General features: G+C 53.2%; 1 protein-coding gene and 1 long non-coding RNA gene across 3 annotated transcripts; one reads left to right on the plus strand and one right to left on the minus strand.

The window, feature by feature from the left end:
- The first annotated feature begins 110 nt into the window (after positions 1-110).
- Positions 111-19,107, plus strand: CCNF (cyclin F). Of its 2 annotated transcripts, none has more exons than XM_031447676.2 (17): positions 111-188; positions 1,259-1,413; positions 2,461-2,567; positions 3,507-3,574; positions 4,817-5,010; positions 5,358-5,411; positions 6,076-6,180; positions 6,490-6,567; positions 8,393-8,544; positions 10,512-10,676; positions 12,481-12,604; positions 12,856-13,036; positions 13,383-13,470; positions 15,354-15,453; positions 15,554-15,681; positions 16,380-16,549; positions 17,224-19,107. In XM_031447676.2, the coding sequence occupies exons 1-17, from the start codon at positions 173-175 to the stop codon at positions 17,697-17,699; spliced, it is 2,361 nt and encodes a 786-aa protein (XP_031303536.1). In that variant the 5' UTR covers positions 111-172; the 3' UTR covers positions 17,700-19,107. The 2 variants fall into 2 exon arrangements, with proteins under 2 accessions (XP_031303536.1, XP_064334420.1); XM_064478350.1 differs by having other exon boundaries at positions 12,856-12,940.
- Positions 14,664-20,262, minus strand: LOC135319186 (uncharacterized). The gene is made up of 2 exons (XR_010377636.1): positions 19,077-20,262; positions 14,664-18,418 (listed from the first exon to the last, which is right to left on the minus strand). It is a non-coding gene; the product is annotated as an uncharacterized LOC135319186 (long non-coding RNA).
- Between the last annotated feature and the right edge of the window lie 89 nt (positions 20,263-20,351).

Below are 20,351 nucleotides of genomic sequence, written 5' to 3' on the forward strand. Positions count from 1 at the left end.
GGCCTGGCGGCCCAGTGGCGCGCGCCCCCCTCGTGCCGGCCAATGGGAGCGCCGGGCGCGTTTGAAAACTCAGGCGGGCGGCGGGCGGGTTTGCGCTTGCGTGGGGCGGTGCACTCTAGGCCCGCGGGCGGCTCTGGCTGAGGCGGCGGCAGTGGTGATAGCGGCTACGGCTATGGGGAGCGGAGGCGGTGAGTAGAGGGGCGCGGAGCGCGGGAGGCGGGCGGCAGCGGGGCGGCCTTGAGACTGAGCAGGGCTAGCTCGGGACTTTCGACCAGGGATGCGGGTCGTCCCTGCGGCGCCCGCCTGGCGCGCGATTTAAATGTCCGGCGTCGCCCAGCTCCGCGTGAAAGAGCGCGCGGGGCCCGCTACCTGTCGTGGACTGTGAGCACCGCTGAGGTTTCAGTGGTTATTACGGTGGCTGTCCTCGAGAAAGGGAATGAGGGGAAGGTAAAATGTGGTGATTGGTCGCCCTGTGAGTCAGTTTGGCTTTCGCAGCACGTTAATTGCTGATGAGAAGACCCAGGTGAGGAGCGAGGGGAGGGGGCAGGAAGAAGGCCTGCGGAGGGAGTCGTGCAGGTGGGCGAGCAGCCACCTCCTGTCGGGCAGGAGGGAGGAACGGGTAGGAAACCAGGTGAATTGTAGGTGATGGGCTACTCCTGCCTGAGAGCTTCTAGCTCATCAGCTTAGAGTGAGGAAGGAGTTTTTGCAGTTGAAGTTGGAAGGATGCCCTGTAGGGGAGAGGACACTGGGCAGCTCTGACATCCGCAGACCTGGAACTGGCCTGGCCTCCAAGTCCAGCCTTTGCTTCTCTACAGGGCAGTCCCTCCTAGTTTGGACTGGAAAACCAGCCTGTCCAAAGTTGACAGATCCTTATTAACATTATACATTTTAGTCATGTGGGCACATAGGACTAAAGAAATCAGCAAGGGTGGAGGGGCTTCCCTGAGAGTGAAATGAAAGGCTGACTGTCATCAGCACTGGCTGCTTCTTTCCCCGTTCCTGGTTGTCATCTGGGCTGTGGATCAGAAGGTTTCCCAATACTACTCACCATAAATGTTTCTGATGAAATGATGATGTCTTCTGTAACTCATACACTACTACTCCTTTGTTTAATCTTTGTTTGGGACTATAAATATGGCTGGTTCCTTTTGGGGCAGAGGACAGTATCTGTAGAATCATGTTCAGATGTAACTTTTCATATCAGCACAACTCCTTTCCAATACATCACATAGACCATTCTGATTTTTTTTTCCTTAAGTAATCCACTGTAGGTGTGCCAAGTGTTTCTGTTATCCTACAAAGCGAAGAATAAGAAGGAGACCCCGAAACCTAACCATCTTGAGTCTCCCAGAAGATGTGCTCTTTCATATTCTGAAATGGCTTTCTGTTGGCGATATCCTCGCTGTCCGAGCTGTAAGTTGTCAGATGGAAATAGTATCAGCCCTGGCATTGTTGGTTATACCATGAGGGCTTTGTGTCCTAAATGTCAAAACAAAACTGGCTACAAATGAGGGCAGAAGAGACAACTGTGATATTGGTAATAGATGCTTGAGGTTCTTCTGATTGTAGGAAAGCTATAACATAATACACTAAGGTTTGAGTCTGCTCTTTGCAATGCTTATTTTAACAGAGAAGATACCTTTTTATGGTAGTGAAATTTGCATCCCTCAAGAAATAAGGTAGTATTAAAAAGAATAATAGTGTAACCTTGAGGACAAATCCCATGTAATATTCAGCACTGAAGGGGACTCTGAGAGTTATTTTGCAGATGTTGAAATTGTAGCCTCACTTTGAGTGACTTAACCAAGGACATACTGCAAGTTAGTGGGAAAACTCCAACTAGAACCCACTTCTCTGACTTCCAAAGCTGCCTGCATTGTGGTCGTAATATCCATGGGTACTGAATTTTCAGTGGCAGTGGGAACTTTAGCCCTTAAAATGCTCACCCGTGCTCAAGGCCCCCAGCTTGGGCACTTCTTGTATTCATCCAGAGCAGAGGCTCCAGGTCCTACCTGAGGCTGCTGTCCTGTGTTTCAGTCTTTTCTGAGAGCCTTTGTTGACCTCTAGGCTCTAGCTGTACTCCCACTAGCAAGACCCCAGGTAGAGGAGCTCAAAACAGATTTCTGACCTACCTGCTCCCCTTAGAGTTGGATTCCCTGATCCTGAGAGGTATATAGCATTACAGAGGTGGTGTCCACTTTCTCAGCCTACATGCTTATTCCCACTTCCAGGACCACTGTCCCCACCTTTAGAGCCACAGAGAAACTTGTTTCTGGACTCAATTTTCTCTATTCAAAGCAACTCTTAGTTACTTTGATACACAGAGACTCAGGGCCTTTACTGCTGGGATGGGAAGGGAGACAGGAGACCCTACACCTATCTGCACCCTGTCTTTAAGCACTGCTTCTGGGAAGTCCCTTGATAATCGCCCGCAGCCCACTCTGTTTCCGCTCTTGTCAGGTACACTCCCACCTGAAGTACCTGGTGGACAACCATGCCAGCGTGTGGGCATGTGCCAGCTTCCAGGAGCTGTGGCCTTCTCCGAAGAACCTGAAGCTCTTTGAAAGGTATCTCTGCACCCTGAAAACAGCTCGGCTTTCTCCCACCTTTGGGTCCTCCCTGGTATGTCTGTGTCTCAAGGCTTGACCTGGGAATGACCTTCCTCTTGCCGTTGGCCCTGCCAGTGCCTTCTCCCACAGGGAGTGACTGAGGGCTATCAGCTCCACCGATTGGGTCACACAAGTTCCATCCAGCACAGGCCTCAGTCCTCCATGCCACCAACAAAGGCCTGACTCTCATTAGTCACAGCGGTGCTTCTCTGGGGTCCGCGTGGGCTGTGACCCATCCCATGTGACTCAAATGCAGGTCACCGGCATGCAGAAACTTTACTCAGCCCTCTTAGTCAGAACCATATGATTTGAATCCTATTGCATTTTACTCACTGGCTGATCCCACCCACCATTCTGGAGCTTGGACCTAAACAGAGGGCCAAAGGGACCGTGAACCCCAGTGTGCCAGTGGTCCTGGGCAGGCTGCCCAAGACATAGTCCACTAATCATACAGTGTACCCACTTAAAGTGTATACCTCAATGGTTTTTAATACATTCACAGAGTTATATAACCATCAACACTGTCTAACTTTAGAACATACTCATTACTCCAAAATGAAGCCCGCTATCCTTTAGCAGTCACTTACTATATTCCCTGTAATCCCCCAAACACCGGGCAGTCCCTAATCTGCTTTCTGTCTCTGCAGATTTGCCTACTCTGGACATTTCTTATGAGTGGAGTCATGCAACGTATGGCCTTTTGTGACTGACTTATTTCACTTAAGCATGTTTTCAAGGCTCATCCATGTTGTAGCATGTCATCATTAATGGATATTTGGCTGCATTATGAAAAAAATTTTCAGTTCAGAAAATGGGTATTGTAGTTTGAAGTGTGGTGGTGGAACATAACCTTTATGGAATAAAATCATGTGATGATTTATGTTCTCAATGTTTCAGGGCTGCCGAAAAAGGGAATTTTGAAGCTGCTGTGAAGCTGGGCATAGCCTACCTCTACAATGAAGGCCGTAAGTCCTCAAGGGGGTGGGGCCGAGGCTGGGGCTGGCCTCGTCCCACTTGGTATTGACATTGTAGAGTAAGCACGAGCCCTTGCCAGTGTTAGCAGTTTAGTTGCTGCTCTTGCTGTGTCTGGCTGTGTACTGTCTTCCCTTGGGAGCTTGTTCCCAGAGTGCCCTGCTCAGGGACCCACTGATGAACTTTGATTTTGTAGGTTGGGAGAGCCACCTCTTGTTTTAACAAACCTTTAATTTTGACTGACAAAGAGTGACTCTGAGCAGAGACTCAGAATGGGGACTCCTTAGGCAAGCCAGCCTTTTCCTTGGCTGCCTGCCCTCTGTCCAGTTAACACCACAGCCCGGGTGTAGACACTGGCTTCTCTCCTTGGCTGTAGTTCATCTGTGGTACTGGGGGCAGCGGTCAAAGCATGCCAGATTCCAGGTGTCCGTAACACAGGTAGCTGAGGCTCCAAGCAGGGGGCAAGTGCAAGCAGGTCAAAGCTGGCCTGGTACCTAAGGTTCCTTCACCCACAAGGGGTGAGTGTTCCTTGAAAGACTTGTGCGGCCCTCTCTCCCAATTCTTTCCTGTCTGCTAAGCACAGTAAGGAACCAACTTTCCTGTCCCCACTCCCGGGATACAGAAAGACTTGGGTATGGCCACTAGTTTTCTGCCTCTAAAAGATCTGGCTTCTTGCTGAGAGATCACCCCTACACCCAGCTGGTTGACAGGACTGTTGTGCCCTGGAGACAATGAGCAGTGCTGCTCCAGGCTCAGGAGAGCTGTGGTCCTGCCCCTGCCCTCCCATCAGTGTTTCCCAGACATGATTCACATACTGTTCCACTCACCCATGTGAAGTGTGTAGTTCAATGGTTTTTAGTGTATTGAGTCATGCAACTGTCACCATTAATTTTGGAATACTCTCATTACCCCAAAAGGAAACAGGGTCCCCGTTAACCAGGGGCTGAGCAGTAATTCCACCCCCTGGAAGGAGGGTGGGCACTTGATGCCTCCGAAGCGGGAACACCTCCGATCTGAAGCCAGGCTGCTGGGAGGGCCCGGCAGAAACACGATTCACACAATAGAGGAAGAAAAATAGAAGCCCCGATCCTGCCTCTGCTATCCTAAAACACCAGCAACTTCCCATTGCAGCAGGCTTGAGGTTTCAGACATTCCAGAAAGACTGTGGGGACCTGTCCGCATCCGTCCTCCAGAGACATCCCTGACCACTGGGCTGTGTTCTGTGGTCTCTGCAGTGTCTGTGTCCGATGAGGCCCGTGCGGAAGTGAATGGCCTGAAGGCCTCTCGCTTCTTCAGCCTCGCTGAGCGACTAAATGTGGGGGCTTCACCCTTCATCTGGCTCTTCATCCGCCCGCCCTGGTCGGTGTCCGGAAGCTGCTGCAAGGCCGTGGTACACGAGAGCCTCCAGGCGGAGTGCCAGCTGCAGAAAGTGAGTCTGGCCAGGAGTGCCTGTGGGGTCTGAGGAGGAGAGAAAACCTGCAGGGGAGATGCTGTGGACCAGTCAAGTCTGAGACCTGAGGGCAGTGGAGGCACAGAAAACAGTGCAGATGTGGCAGCATCTGGCCAGCAGGAGAGGAGGCCTCAGAGCCAGGGTCCGGGGGTCAGGTGAGGGGCCACACTGCAGATGGGCTAAGCTGACCACTGGAAAGGCAGGACACAGACTCCGTGAGGTCCTCTGTATGGTGGGGTGGGGGACACCAGGATCTGCAGACGGAGGGGGCAGCCCCCTGGAAGTTCTCTCTGCTGACAGTCACACTTCTTTTTCCTCCTTTTTAGACCCACAGAGCGTCCATACTGCACTGCTTGGGGAGAGTGCTGAGTCTCTTCGAGGTGAGTCCAGTTGTCCATCCTACCAGGGCCTTGCGTTGTTTGGCGTCCTGGCCCAGGTGAGCAGGCAGAGCACAGTGGCCCCGAGTCTCTGTGCCACTTGCCTTTCTGGCAGCCACAAGCACTGAGGACCAGGAAGTACATACAAGGCAGCAGATGGGGACATCCCAAGTTCAAAGCCAAGGCGAGCCCTGTCTGTGAGGCTATGTGAAGCCAAGCAGAGCATTGGAGTGTGATGGACCCCCGGGGCTATTTGTTTCAGGGCTCTGCTGTGGGCGGGTCTCTCCACTCCCCACACAGGCCTCTCCACCCTCGAGAAAGCTATATTGAGCTTTGTGATTAAGGAACTTCTGCAGCAGACTTGAGGCAGTGACAGCAGCAGGGAGGGACACTGATGTGAGCGAGGAGCTGGAGGGGCCTTGAAAAACCACCACCGACACCCTGCGGGTAGTGTGGTGAGGGGAGCTGACACTTGGAGACACAAAGCTGAGTCCAGCACAAACGCCGGGCAGGAGGAAGCAGGGCCTGTGAGGGCAGGGCTCACGGGCTCGTGCCATCCTGGTTGTCAGATTGTGTGTCTTCAGGGAAGTTGTTTCTACTCCAGTTTAGGTAACTCATTGTAAAGATGAGAGCCATCTGTGCGGTTACTTAGAGGTACTTGTTCTAGGATGAAGAGAAACAGAAGCAGGCCCGGGACCTGTTTGAAGAGTCGGCCAATCAGGGGTGTTTGACCAGCTCGTACCTCCTCTGGGAAAGTGACAGAAAGACGGACGTGAGTGAACCCAGATCTGGGAGAGGGTGCATTATGTGGGCCAGAAGCACAGTCTCCACACTGACCCTTGGACAAGATTCTGTCAACACAGACGGTTCTCTGGGGCCCCGGGAGCTGCTGGTCATCGGGCTGTTCTCAGCACTGCTCCCCAAAACGACCACCACCATTTGGGGGATAAAAGGCTGGGAAGAAAGCACAGCTCAGGACCCTCTGGAAGTGTTGGGGGAACATTTAAGAACCCCACAGGTTGGTTCTGAGATTCTCCAGAGACACAACCATGTAAGGGCATGGTGACTCTCCTGTTGACAGATGTCAGATCCCGGACGATGCCTCCACAGCTTCCGGAAACTCAGGGACTTTGCTGCCAAAGGTTGCTGGGAAGCGCAGGTGAGCTGAGAGCTACCCTTTGTTCTTAGACCTCCTCTCGTGAGGACCACGGGGGCAAGGCTGCTGGGTTCCCACTCAGGAGGCAGTGAGAGTGGCCCAGGGCTTAGAACTGAATCTTAAAGGAGTTTAGCTCTGGGGTGTGCAGGGAGGAGAGCCCCAAAGTGCTTTCTTCATCTCTGCCCATCTCCAGCCTCAGTGCCCATTGCCCGTAAGCCAGCCAGCCTCTCATTTTTAAGTGCTGTGGACTGCATCTAATATCAAAATTTATACTACTCCCTAAAGTCCTGTAGGTGAAGCATCTTGGAAACAGAACTTGAGGCTTCTTGGAGCAGACGGGTGTGTGGAATGCATTATCTGACCTCACCGGGTTGGCCGGTGTTGGAACCAGGACATCAGGGATTTGTAGCTGGTGTTCTCCAGACACTCTCCCTGTGTAGCTGTAAAGAAGTCACTGTTTCAGGACATATCAAAGGAAGTCCCCCTATGCCAAGCTGATAGAAGCTCGCTCCTGTCGCCCTACCAAGTGGGTAGTTGAGGGTCATCTGCCCTCAAAAACTAGGGGAGGCGTCACAAAGGGGCTGGGCCAGCCTGACTCATCACAGGATGTTGTAGTGATCATGTCTAAGAAGGCGCTCAGCACATTTACAGGAAATATAGCAATGAATAGTGTGGTTCTAGTTCAAGCTCAGACTAATCAGTAAGAATAGTAAGACCCCACGGAAGTTCAGAGGGCCTCAGTATACTCAGAAAAGAGGAAGTAAAACAAGCAGTCAAAATACAGGGCAGGTTTGACCTCCCTGCTGATCGAAAGGGTGCACATTTAAAGAGATTGAGGCTGGTCTTGTTAGCAACTCATACATAGATATTCTCTGTGTTTTTGAGTGGATAGCTAGTAACTTCTGAAAATACACATTTTTAACGATGGCAGATTCTGCCGGCAAAGATGTGATGAAACAGTGTTCCTATTAGTGAGTAAACAGTGTTCCTATAAGTGGGTGTGAAAATCAGCACAGGCCTTTCAGGAAGCATCTGGGTCCAAGTGGCACCTGTGGGTCGACCACGTGCACAGAAGCTGCACCGAGCTGCACAAAGGTGAACCTCGAAACCCCTCAAAGGAAGAACAGGGCAGACGCGTACAGGTCTCCTGTCATGAGGAACCATGTGACTATTAGGCAGAAGAGAAAACCTAACACATGTGTGTTTTGTGATCACAAATGCATGTACCTGCTGCTACATGTGCATAGAAAATTCTGGAAGGAAATACTTAGGGGTGGTCAGTAGTAACTGTTGAGGGCTTAATGGGCCCTGGGCGGGTCCTGAGCGGGGTGCTGCACATCTCAGTTAACACTCACGTCATTTGTTCAAGAGGTGCTGTTAAACCATCTTGTGAAAAGGGAAACTGAGGTGCCTCAAAGCCCCCAATTCACCTGTGGTCACACACAGACCCAGGTGTGAAAGCCAGGTCATGCCAGCCTGCAGCCAGCTCTTGGCCACTTTGCCATGTGCTCCTTACCCCCCGGAGCATCAGCTTTCACTATCATGGTTGAGCAGAAATGAACTGAATTTTTCAGAGAAACTGTGTGGGGCAGGGAGGTGACTGACATTCCATCACACACTTTCTGTCCCTTTTCAAATTTTCTGTCACATGATATGTTTCTGATTTCCAAAGGAGTGATTAAACTCTTGGCCCTCGCGGTTCCAGGAGGCTTAGAAGGTGTAAGTAGGCCAGTGTGTACGCAGGCAGAACCCTCCTCGCATTCGGAAACAGGAACCTCCAAAGCCCCCTACTTCCTTCTCACTCCGTGTGTCTCCCCCCCAACCCCAGCTGTCTTTAGCCAAAGCCTGTGCAAATGGAAACCAGCTTGGACTAGAAACGAAAGCTTCCAATGAGATAGTCTGCCAGCTGTTCCAGGCCTCCTACGCCGTCAGTAAGCAGACGGTCTTCTCCGTGCAGAAGGGCCTCAATGACACAATGAGGTGAGGACTCGCGCCAGAGCTGATGGGAAGGCAGAGCGACAGCTGGTCTCTGGGAAGAGGGATCTGGCCTGTTTCAGCCGAGCTTCCCATTAAAGGGCCCTCTGCGTTATCAACCCCACTGGGATCACCCCTAGGGCTGTGTGTTTTCTAATAAAATCAGTAATGCCTAAGTTATCTGGGACTTTGAAGAGAAAATCTCCCACATCAGTGTCTGCTCTCCAGCTTTCCTTTTTAAGCCTCAGAATGTACTAAACCATTTTAAACATCTTTCTAAAATGATGCCAAAAACCACCCTTTCTTTGCCACCTATCATTACAGGCATCAAGGGGGCGGGGGTGGGCGGTGGGGAGGCAGCTGCTGCAGCCTCAAAACCCCGCACACAGGTCCATTTTCCTCCGAGGTTTGGCAATACACTTTTACCCTCAATCACAGAACATGTTAGAGGGTAAAATGGAAAAATGTGACTAATTTTTTTAAGCCTACGCCAGAGATTTCAAACGCATTTTAGGTTCATGATGGGTAGGCTTGGGCTGTGCTGCAGCAGACAACACCTAGCACGTGGTGCACTCTCTTCCCTGGAGGGGCTGGAGCTCTTACACACAGCAGGGGACGCGGTGTCCTTCGCTCCTACACTCAGTGTCCCCAAGCGGCTGTGCTTCTGTGTCCTGTGCCTGGGCCCCCTTTGCCCCTTCCTCCTCAGCTGTCTCCCTTTCTCTGGGAAGGAACGTGCCCTCTCAATTGGCCCTTTCTCTCTCTTTTTTTTTTTTTTTTTTTTTTGGTTGGACTGTTGCCATTCTTTTTCTGTGTGTGTGTGGGGGGGTGAGTTAACATAAATGTAACCTTTATTTTCCTTGTCGAGAGTTAAACTAGTTTTATTGAAGTAGTATCATTTCACCCTGAGTTGAGCATCTTGCCATTTTCCTCTGTCAGGCAACAGCCAACTTCTTCCCCCTTTTTTTTTCCCATTGCGTTATAATTGACATGTAACATTATGTTAATGTCAGATTTAACCATTTCAAAGGGTACAGTCCAGTTGGTCTGTTTTTATGAGTCTGATGTCACACTTGTCCAGTGTGTCTGCACTGGGGAGCGTCCACTGCTAGTCCCAGTTGTGGCTGGTGTGAACCTCAAACATCTGGCCTGGTGCTGCCTTCCTCTCACCTCCTTCCCTCCCCGGCTCCCCTACTCAGCCTCGTCACTCCCTCCTTCCTTCTGTCCATGGAAGATGCTTCTGTCTGGCCTGACACCTGGAGCCGTCCCTCCTGTCCACGCAGAGTCCTGTGGCACCAAGTTTCTTCTCCCTCTTGCTTCTGTTCTCTCCATCCCATCTTCTTTGTTGAAAAAGGCGTTTACCGTACTCCTGCATCCGTGCCACTGCATGCTGTGTTCTCCTGTGACGTCTGTGTCCTGGCCCAGCGTTTAGCCCCCTTGAGGAGGGACCCCGTGTCTGTTGGCTCTGTCAGCCCGAGTCCTCCCTCGGGGTTGCTAGGTGACTGAGAGCACAGGTCGCTGCATCCTGCTCTAGCTGTGTTCCTGGCTCTTGGCTCCACTGCAGAGGCTTGTGATAAATGAGTCCACGGGTGAGCTGTTCCTCCAGGAGAAGACAGGTTTGCAGGCAGGCAAACTTTGAGTGGCTTTTCTCCTGTCCTGTGACCAATCCCCAGTCCTACAGACTGGACCCACTTTGCCCCTGATGGTTCAGGCTCATTCAGTGCCTAGGGGCCCTGAGGTTGGGGATGCAGAGCACACATGTGTGTAGCCCACCTGCCTCCCGGGAACCAAGTTCGGGGTTGTGGGGCCACCCAGCCCCTTTGGACAGGGTGTCTCAGCCTCAGACGGATACTTGGGGACACCAATGATGTCTCAGTGACCTGCTCGCTGCTCAGGACAGACAGGCTGCACAGGGATGGGAGACGGGACATCGTGAATGCTTGCCCTGGTTTTCAGGAGTGGTGCTCTTCCCACAGGTACATCCTGATCGACTGGCTGGTAGAAGTCGCCACCATGAAGGACTTCACGAGCCTGTGCCTTCACCTGACCGTGGAGTGCGTGGACCGGTACCTGCGGAGGCGGCTGGTGCCCCGGTACAGGCTCCAGCTGCTGGGCATCGCCTGCATGGTCATCTGCACCCGGTGAGGAGCCTCATGCAGCCAGGCTGTGTCCAGTTCATAGGCTGGCTTTTCAGTGAAATAAGCCTTCAGCACCCCACCTCATTTTGGGGGATTTTAGTTTTAGGGGGTGCCCTGCCAAGTGGTCCTTCCCACACGGGGGCAGCAGAGCACCCCAGCATGCAGTCTCAGGACCCAGAGTTCGGCCTCACTCGGGCAGGCTTAGGCTGGACCCCGCTCCCCATGGCTCCTGAGGGCAACACTGCGATGAGGGAGGGTCATAGTAGGCTGCCCCCACTGGTTGAGTTCTCAACTCTGTGTCCAGAGACCTGCATTTAGTGGGTCTCATGTGTTCACCACAACTCCCCACAGAGCCCACTCCAACCACAAGAGGCAGCCTGCACCTATATAGCAATGACTTTTCAAATCAGACCATATTAAGTTTTACCTAAATCTACCTTCTTTTAGTACCTCCTCACTCAGTTTTGCCGTTGGAAGCAATGTGGATGGCAATTCCCACCATACATTTTGCATTTTCTTGTTTTTCTAAACCTGACATCTCCTGCACGGTCTGCCATCCCCCCTGGGCAGTGCTTTCCAGACCGACCATTCTCACTGTACACAGTGGTGTCAACTACAAAGAGATTTCTCTTTTGTACACTAACCCAGAGGCAGAGGGTTCAGGCTTCTGTCATTGGTTTTTCTGTTCCATGAGGTCATGAAGGAGCCCCAGTTCCCGTCTTGCTTTCTGCTACCCCCGGTGGCCCCTGAGGCCACCATGTCCAACTTTGCTATGAGCTCAGTCTTGTAGCCATGACGGGAACTCGGAAGAGTGGTCTCTTTGGATGGGTGTGGAGGCAGGGTCCCACGTCCACAGGCGGAGGGCTCGTGGGCTCGGGATCAGTACGCAGACTGCCACATGCTGTACGGCACCTCTCACTTGTGCTCTTGGAACCCAGTGTTCCAGGTCGTGTCACCAGAGAGGGCTGAACAGATGGCTCCCCAGCCTCCGTGGATCTAAACTGCATAATTCTGTCCTTGCAATCAGAGACCGAGATACTGGACCACAGACTGGCCAGCAGTGGGATAATAATTGCTTAAAAAGATTTGTAGAGGCTGAGATGCCCCTGCCTCCACTCTCAAAGCAGCGCCTGCTGCTCCGAGCACAGGGCTCTCATCTGTCCCACTCGCATAACATCCTCTCAGCACCTGCAGTCCTCACACTTCCTATCCTCTCTCTTGGCTGTGCCCACAGCAAACGGGGTTGCTGCTGAGTCCCTGAAGCAAAGTGGCTGAGGGCTTGGCCCTGGTCCACCTTGCCTGGGGAGGTGCCCTCAGCAGGCTGCTGGCCCAGCATGTTCCCTGACAGTTGGCACTGGTGGGGAGTGGAGAACAGGGTGGCCAGCTGCCTAAGGACAGTCACATTCCTGTGGCCAGACCTTCCAACAACCTCTAGCTCGTGTTCTGCTGGCTCACCTGCCTTCTGGGTTTAAGCTGTTTATACCCATTCCATAGAAGCGGGCACAAGCAGGGCAAAACCTCATCCCTAGGTCGTTAAGAGGATTGATCCGTCTCAGCATTGAGGGTGCATTTTGCAGAAGCATCTCCGTGCCTAGCGGTCCAGCCACTCCCACTGCTGCTGGCCTGTGTGCTAATCCCTCTTCCCTTCCGGCCCCCATGACAGGCTCCTATGACCTTTTCAGTTCCCTTCAGTGGCAAGGGGCAGCTGGGTCCACTCTTCGCACTCCCCACACCTGTCACTGAAGCCTAAAGTGATCGCCCCACTGAGGGGTGTGGGATGAGTGCTCAGACCCCCTCTCAACACTAGGTTCATCAGCAAGGAGATCCTGACCATCCGAGAGGCCGTGTGGCTCACAGACAACACGTACAAATACGAGGACCTGGTGAGGATGATGGGGGAGATCATCTCCGCCCTGGAAGGGAAGATTCGAGTAAGTGGCCATTTCCTTTTTCTTTCTGAATCCAAGTTGAGGTCTCGTGGGGCCAGGAGGAGCAGAAGGCATCCACCTGGGCACTGAGCTCTCCTGCTCTGGGAAGTCCTCCTGGACTTCTCATCACTGCACGCCCTGGTGTTCAGCCTGAACGTGCCAAAGGGTGGGGTTTCTGAAGATCAGCCTTCCCACTGAATAGGGGAATGAGCCCTCCGTGTGCTGAGACCCCATGTCCATTTTGTTCCATCTAGGTCCCCACCGTGGTCGATTACAAGGATGTCCTGCTGACACTGGTCCCCATGGCAGCAAGAACCCAGCACCTGTGCAGCTTCCTCTGTGAGCTCTCCCTGCTGCACACCAGCCTGGCCGCCTATGCCCCAGCCCACCTGGCTGCAGCTGCCCTGCTCCTGGCAAGGCTGACACATGGGCAGAGTAAGGAGCTGATCCTTCCTGCCAGCCCCATGGGCTAAGCCAGTGGTCGGCGGGGATTCCTGGAGTCAGGAGACAGTGCTGAGATTCAAGGGGGGATGGAGAGAGAAAGAAACGTGTTCATCTCTCCCTGAGAAGGGGACACCAGAATGGAACAAAAGCCATTATCTAGGGGTGAGATTAGATACGGTTCTAGTGTATTTCCCACCCTGTGGACAGAGAGCATGCATGCTTTGTCTATGGGGTATTTTCAATGCTGAGCCCTAGGAAACCCCATAACAGAACCATCAGAGCTGTTGGGCATGAGTGGGCATCAGAATGGCTCCACTATTCTTGCTTTCCTCCCCAGCCCAGCCCTGGACCACTCGGTTGTGGGACCTCACTGGGTTCTCCTGTGAAGACCTCATACCCTGTGTCCTAAGCCTTCATCAGAAGTGGTGAGTCTATAAGGAAGTGAGTCCTCCCACCTGCCACACACAACACACACAGGGGTGTGTTCCCACGTACCACAAGTGAAAGGGGGAATTCACTCTCCCGTGAAGGCTGTCAAGTCACACCAACCTTCCCCACTGAGCTGTGTGTTTCAGGGTTGACATTTAGAAATTCCAGGGCCATGTTGCTTATTTCACACGTTTTTAACACTTGATGTGTGTGCAGCACCTCCTCCCAACCCAAACCTAAGTCCACAGGGAGTAATTTTGGTGTAGGAAAAGTTGTCGTACAGCTCTGGGGTCGGAATACTGCGGCCCCAGGCACACGCAGACTGAGTGTGCTTCACGCCGGGGCCTCTCCTCTCTTCCCGTCTCAGCTTGGCTTGTAGACTCGCTCCTCCCACTCTTCAGTCCCTCCTGCACTCCCTTCTCTGCCAGGCTCATTGCCTTGGTGTCCCTTCCCTCCACACAAGGGACTGGGTAATTCTGGTTTTCTGCCTGTCCTCAGATGTTCCCCGGGAGACTTTGGGGATTCAAAAGCCATCTAAATGCCAGCCTCTGTTCTAAGCCGCAGACCCCGCTGACAGCTTTTCCTCCAAGCCGGGCTCCCTAGCTTCCCCCAGCCATTCCTTGTAGATTTCACTGGGCGCTTGGTGGACAAGGCCTGTTCATCCTAGCAGAGACCTCATGCCAGCCCACTTCTCTGTCCCTGCATCCCAGCGGTTCTCGGGGCCAGTGCACCTTCTTCACACATCTCGCGACCTGGTCCCCTCGGCTGCTGCTGCCTGCCCACCGTCACTCCCCCAGCCGCCTCCTCGATTACCACGAGGCGGCCTCTGAGCAGTCACTTATGCTAACACCTTCTGGGATGTCAGAACTCCAGCACTAGGTTGAAGGTTCCTCTGACTGGCCCCTTCTGACCCATCTGCCATTTCTCCCCTTCCTTGCTAACCCGGGGAGCCTGTCAGCATTTACCGGGGTGGCGTGCACACCGTTTATCCTGCAGTGCCCAGATCTCGTAGCAGAGGGATGGGGTGCATGGGTGACATCAGCAGGTCAGCATGTGTCTGACCCCAAGTTTGCTTAGACGAGTGCAGATAGCTGTTACCTGACGCTGGCTACCAAGAGCTCTTGATTGGCCGCCTCCCTGCCCCTGGAAGTTTTCTTTCTTTCTTTTTCTTTTTTTTTTCAAGATCAGATAAATTGGAAACAAGTATTTATTTATAAACAAAAACTTTTAAGTGTACAATTCAACAGGCTCTTAGTATATAGAGTTGCGCAGCCATCACCACCATCAGTTTTAGAACACTTCCCTCCACTCTCAAAACAAACCCCGCACTCCTTACCTATCACCTCCCTATTTCCCCTCCAACCACCCCAGCAAACACTTACTACTTCCTAGCTCTGTGGCTTGCCTGTTCTGGACATTTCGTAGAAATGGAATCATGCAATACGTGGCCTTTTGTGACTGGCCTCTTTTACCTACATAATGTTCTCATCTGCACTAAATATCCACTGGATGGAGGGACCGCATTTTGTTTATTTGTTCCTGCATTGATGGACGTGTGGGTTTTTTTCCACCTTCTGGCTGTTGGGAATGATGCTGCAGTGAACATTTCTGTCTGGTTTCTGTGTGGACTTCCATTCACATTTCTCTAGGGGTTGCACCTGGGAGTGGGAGTGCTGGGTCATGGTGACTGCGTTTAACTGAGGAACTGACAGACCATCGACCACAGCAATGCTGGATTTTACTCCCAGTGCTGGGCTGTTTTTCAAAATGTCTTGTCCTCTTTCACTTCAGTGAGTGGAAGCAAAAAATGAGCCTCTTGGAGTGGACATGCTGGTGCTGCCTGCCACCCACTGCCACTCACATGTCCCTCTGTTGGCAGCTTCCACGATGATGTCCCCAAGGACTACAGGCAAGTCTCTCTTACTGCCGTGAAGCAGCGATTCGAGGACAGGCGCTACGGAGAGATCAGTCAGGAAGAGGTGCCACTCAGGCTGCTGATGGGGTGCTGGGGCGGGGGGCAGTGGTGCCAGCCTGCCCCTCGGGGCCTCTTCCCTCCCTCTGACCACAGCTTCCTCTCAGGTGCTGAGCTACGGCCAGTTGTGTGCAGCTCTTGGAGTGAAACAGGAGAGCCCGGAACCTGCATCTTTCCTCAGCGCGGGGGAAATTCACGCTTTCCTCAGCTCTCCCTCCGGAAGGAGAACCAAGCGGTTAGTAAGCCCCAGGTCCATAATGGCGAGATGCAGCGTTAGCTCCTCTGTGCTGGGCCTGGGTTCCCTGGTGACCCCGCAGCCATCTGAGGGGCTCCCTTTACACGGGGCTCCTTAAGCAAAGCATGGAGAAGAGCAGATGCTGAGAAAACTGAAGCCAGGGTTGACCTCAGGCCCGTGGACCTAATCCCCTGTCTGCAATCCCATCTGCCTTCTCCAGCCTGGCTCTCCTGCCTTAACCTGATTCCCTTTGAGGGAAGACAGTCTTGAGCCCAGACTGGGCCCACTCAGGCTCTGGCCCTGCCGCATGCCAGGCACGAGCCGCCCTGGGCCCTTCTGCCCACCGTGCTGCCGTCACTCCAGCGGTACCCTGACTAAGGTCCTCAGTACTTTCTTGTTCCCCTCGTCTCCCGTATGTATCCCATTTAACCTGTCTGTCCTCTCATTGTCCTGGATCTACTGCCTGGAATAACGTCCCCGCCCCACCTGAAGAACTCCTATTGATCCTACAAAGTCCAGATGAGCAGGACCCTCACTGTACTCCTGGACCTGCCTCTGCCAATCTGTGCCATGAGCTTCTGAGGGCCATGACACCCTTGCTCACAACACGTGGGGGCAGGGTGGGCAGGTGCCAGGAGTCAGACTGGGCCTCCCAACACGGCTGCCTATGACAGGTTCCTGGCTCTCCCCCCCTACAGGAAACGGGAGAACAGCCTCCAGGAGGACAGGGGCAGCTTTGTCACCACTCCTACTGCAGAGCTGTCGAGCCAGGAGGAGACGCTGCTGGGCAGTTTCCTGGACTGGAGCCTGGACTACTGCTCTGGCTACGAGGGCGACCAGGAGAGTGAGGGCGAGAAGGAAGGCGATGGTGAGTGCTGGGGATGGAGAGCCACCAGGGGTCGTGACAGGGGACAGCTTGTGCAGAGGGGCCCCCTCCCCCCTGCCTTACCTGCAGGAGAATATGTCCAGGCAGAGCCCCTAGAACACCACCCTTAGGGAGGAGGGGACGTAGGCCCAACCTCTCTCCATCTCTCACTGGAGCTGTGTTGATGGAAGGACCTCACCAGGGCAGGGAAGAGGAAGAGATCCTGACTGGAGTTCATAAGATCTTTGTAGAACATTGTACAAGATGTGCTTTGCCACTACCCTGTTGGGCTCTGTGCCTCGTGTACCCTCCAGGGCAGCTGCGGGAGGCTCTATCCCCATGTTCTTAGTCAGCCATCTGCACAGGAAGCCCAGTTCAAGCAGTTTCTGTTGATTTTCCAATTCCTTTTGTGTCCACTTGGGATTAAGTAAATGATTAGATGGCCAGTTGTCACTTCCTCCTGTCCCCCAAGTCACATGGGGTGATACCCCAAGCATGAAGGAGGCCCTTCCCCCTCAATTTCTTACCCAAAAGAAAGGGGACTGTCCAGCGAAGTTCAAGATATGTGACCATGAGTTGGACCCTGGGCTGCCCTGGATCCTGACCGGGGCGGCAGGGGGGTCCACCCTGATGCTCAGGCTCTGACCTGACGACCTCTCCCCCAACGCCTCCCACAGTAACGGCTCCCAGCGGTGTCCTCGATGTCACCGTGGTCTACCTGAACCCAGAACAGCACTGCTGCCAGGAATCAAGCGATGAGGAGGCCTGCCCAGAGGAGGAGGGGTGCCAGGACCTGCACATGTTGGCACCAGGCACCCAGACACCTCAGACCCCAGGGCTTGAGCCCCCTCTCAGCAGCAGGAGGGGGCCAGGCAAGGACATCACAACCTCAGGGTACTCCTCTGTCAGCAGCGCAAGTCCCACAAACTCCATGGATGTCTTGGGGGACCCTCCCCGATCTACCTCAGTGCTGTCCCCCGGCAGCAACTTGAACACACAGCCTTGCCACCATCACGCCAGGAAGTCATGTTTACAGTGTCGTTCCCCGAGCCCCCCGGAGAGCAGTGTTCCCCAACAGCAGGTGAAGAGGAAAAACCTATCCACCCACAGTGAGGAGGAGGAGGACATGAACTTAGGCTTTTTGAACCTGTGAGTGTGTCAGAGCACTTGCTGCAGTGAATGTTTGCTGAGGGAGGGCTGCTGTTGCACTAGCGAGGGGAGGGGACACTGGAGATGGATCCCTGTAGACCTCCTGGTAGCCATCGCATGGGGATCAGAGAGAACTTGGGGCGGTAAGTTTCTTTCTCCAGGGAAGCCCACTGGGAGCCATCAAGATGTCTAAATCACAACAAAAACTCAGATCCTTCTCTTTGGAAAGTTTAGCCTCAAAGCAATCATACCACACTGCGTGACACCTATTTCTCTGTCTCCTCCTATGTCTGTCCTACTTTCCCTGGAAAGCTTAAGCGTACATCCTGATCTTCTCAGCCCCACTGAGCCTCACTCCAGTAGGCGACAGCTTTCACAGTTGAGAACATGTGTGACCCAGGTATCCTGGCACAGCTTCCCCCTCCCTGCATCTGTCTGATTTGCTGTCCAGGGGGAGCCAGCAGCTCTGAGCCCACCACCATCCCTGCATTGTTGGACTGTGTGTGACTACCAGGAGCAGGGGCCCTGACTTTTGCTGGCCAGGGCCTTGATGTCTTGGTCACAGGCTCCCTCCTCATATTCTCAGCTCATTTTAGAAATCTGTCCCTTCTCCTGTGATGATTTGTCTGTGTCCCCAACAGATAGTGTCTGTATGAACATCTCTCTTTGCACTGAATTTCTGGGTCATTTCTTTTCCTGTCTTTATTTCCATTCTTCATTCCTCTAAGCAAAAAGAAAATTAAAAATAGAAAGTATTAATTTAAAAAAAACCCTCAACATTATTTAGGCTTAACTAAAAAGAAAATTTGATCCAAACCCCTCAGTGACACTTTTTATGCAAAAAGAATTTTCCCAGAGAGGCTAGCCAGAAAAAAATTACATCAATTTTAATACCTGAAGTGATCAAGATGCAGAAGGAGATTCAGAGGACCTGCCCCTGCTTGCCAGGTGAGGGTGTATCTGCTGTGGGTTCCCCAGAATAATGACAGCAGAGACCTGACGAAGACTGACCCTGGCCTCTCCCCAGTTGGGTTGACCACTGACAAGCTCACGCTGCTGATAGCTTTTGTTTCCTCTCAAACATCAGAAAGAACCACTTGGCCAGGAGTGTCCCCCAAATGCTCTTGAACCAAAACTACAGGGACATGCAGATGCTGATTCAGTGAGGCTTTTCTGGGTGCGTGCGTGTGTGAGTTGTGTTGATGTCCCTGCGGGAGCTATCTTTTTGCTACTGTTATAGAATTCTCACCACCCGGGGTTGGGTGTGGTTGAGTAAGGGAACCTCAGCATTGGGATTGCAGACCTCCCCTATTGACTGTGTGCCCCTGGGCATGTGTGAGTTTCAGTTTCCTCATCTGTAAGATGGGGCAATAATACCTACCTCACAGGGGTGTTGTGAGGATTAAATGTGATGAGAGTAGCAGCTGAGTGATGTGCATATTTGAACTGCCTTGTCCCCTTGTCCATGGCCACTTTTCAAAATCCAAAAGTTCTCTGCCTTCTCCCAGCCTGCACCTGTAGGAGGAAGCCACTCCAATGGGACCTAATAGCACCTGGCTGTAGTGTGGGGTCTCCCTGTGTCTTAAGTGCTGGCTGAAGCCTTTTCCCCCTCCCCTCCTACCTCACAGAGAATCATTTTAGGCAGTAATGCTGTCAGCCTGCCACAACTAGGCAAGAAAACAGCTGATGGAGGGACCCACCCTAAGAACAGTCCCAGGGCTGCCTGGGTCCCAACCCATCCCCTCTTCTCTGCCTGGCACCCTTGGCTCCCCTCCTTCATGTCTGTCCTCCATGCTGCAGCACCTTCCCATTAGCAACTGTGAAATGGACACCTCTCCACACGCAACCCCCGCCCCGTTTGTCATCCCTCCTGCTATCCCCTGAGATTTCTTGGCCCCTGTTGCCTTTATTATTTTGGGCCCTGCTACCTGCATCACTCCTCCCAGCTAGCAACTGTCCCCAAAATCCCCCTCCCCAGGTGTCTCCTGAGTCACTGAAGGCCCCATTCTCCCATCAAGTGGACACTTCCTCCTGGGATAGCCTCCTGTTGTTTCTATGACACCAGGCTCTGCCGTCCCTCCACCTGTCTGGGCTCCAGCTCCCCCTCACCTGTCCCTGTCCACGCACACCTGCCGCACCTTGGACCATCTTGCCCAGGCCCATTGCTCATGTGCCACACCCTTGTCTGCCGGACATCATCCCCCTCTGCCTAGGTGACTACTAATGGCTCATCACCTCACTAGCATGTCCAAAAGTGAACACTCCCTTGTCCCTGCTTCCAACACACGTTATCCTCACCTCTAGCGACGGTTCCTGCAGTAAATATCTATTGGGCTCCTCCCGTGCCTTGCCCTGTGCTAGGAGGCCCGGGGTCAGCAAGGCAGCTGGGCCCTGCTTTTGATTGCCTTCAATACAAAGACGAAGCCAGCCGTTAAGCGACTACAGGTGCCACCATCTACCCAGTTATCTAAACCAGAAGCCTCCTCGCAATCCGAGGTTCTCACCTGAGTTCCCTTCACTGCCCCGGGTCTGGGCTCACTTTCACAACCGCCGGGGGAGGGGCGGGGTTTGCCACTGGACCGTCGTCGGAGAGGGCGGGCCTTGAGCTCGCGGCTCGGGATTGGGTAGCGCGGGCGGAAGGAAGCGATCTTCTAGC

This window comes from Camelus dromedarius, chromosome 24, assembly GCF_036321535.1.
Source record: "Camelus dromedarius isolate mCamDro1 chromosome 24, mCamDro1.pat, whole genome shotgun sequence".
Taxonomy (NCBI): Eukaryota; Metazoa; Chordata; class Mammalia; order Artiodactyla; family Camelidae; genus Camelus; species Camelus dromedarius.

Excerpts from the sequence above, each read along its gene's own strand:
- CCNF (XM_031447676.2), top strand. Across the intron at positions 8,545-10,511 it reads GGCCTCAATGACACAATGAG|GTACATCCTGATCGACTGGC; the intron begins GTGAGGACTCGC and ends CTCTTCCCACAG. Across the intron at positions 12,605-12,855 it reads CCCTGGAAGGGAAGATTCGA|GTCCCCACCGTGGTCGATTA; the intron begins GTAAGTGGCCAT and ends TGTTCCATCTAG.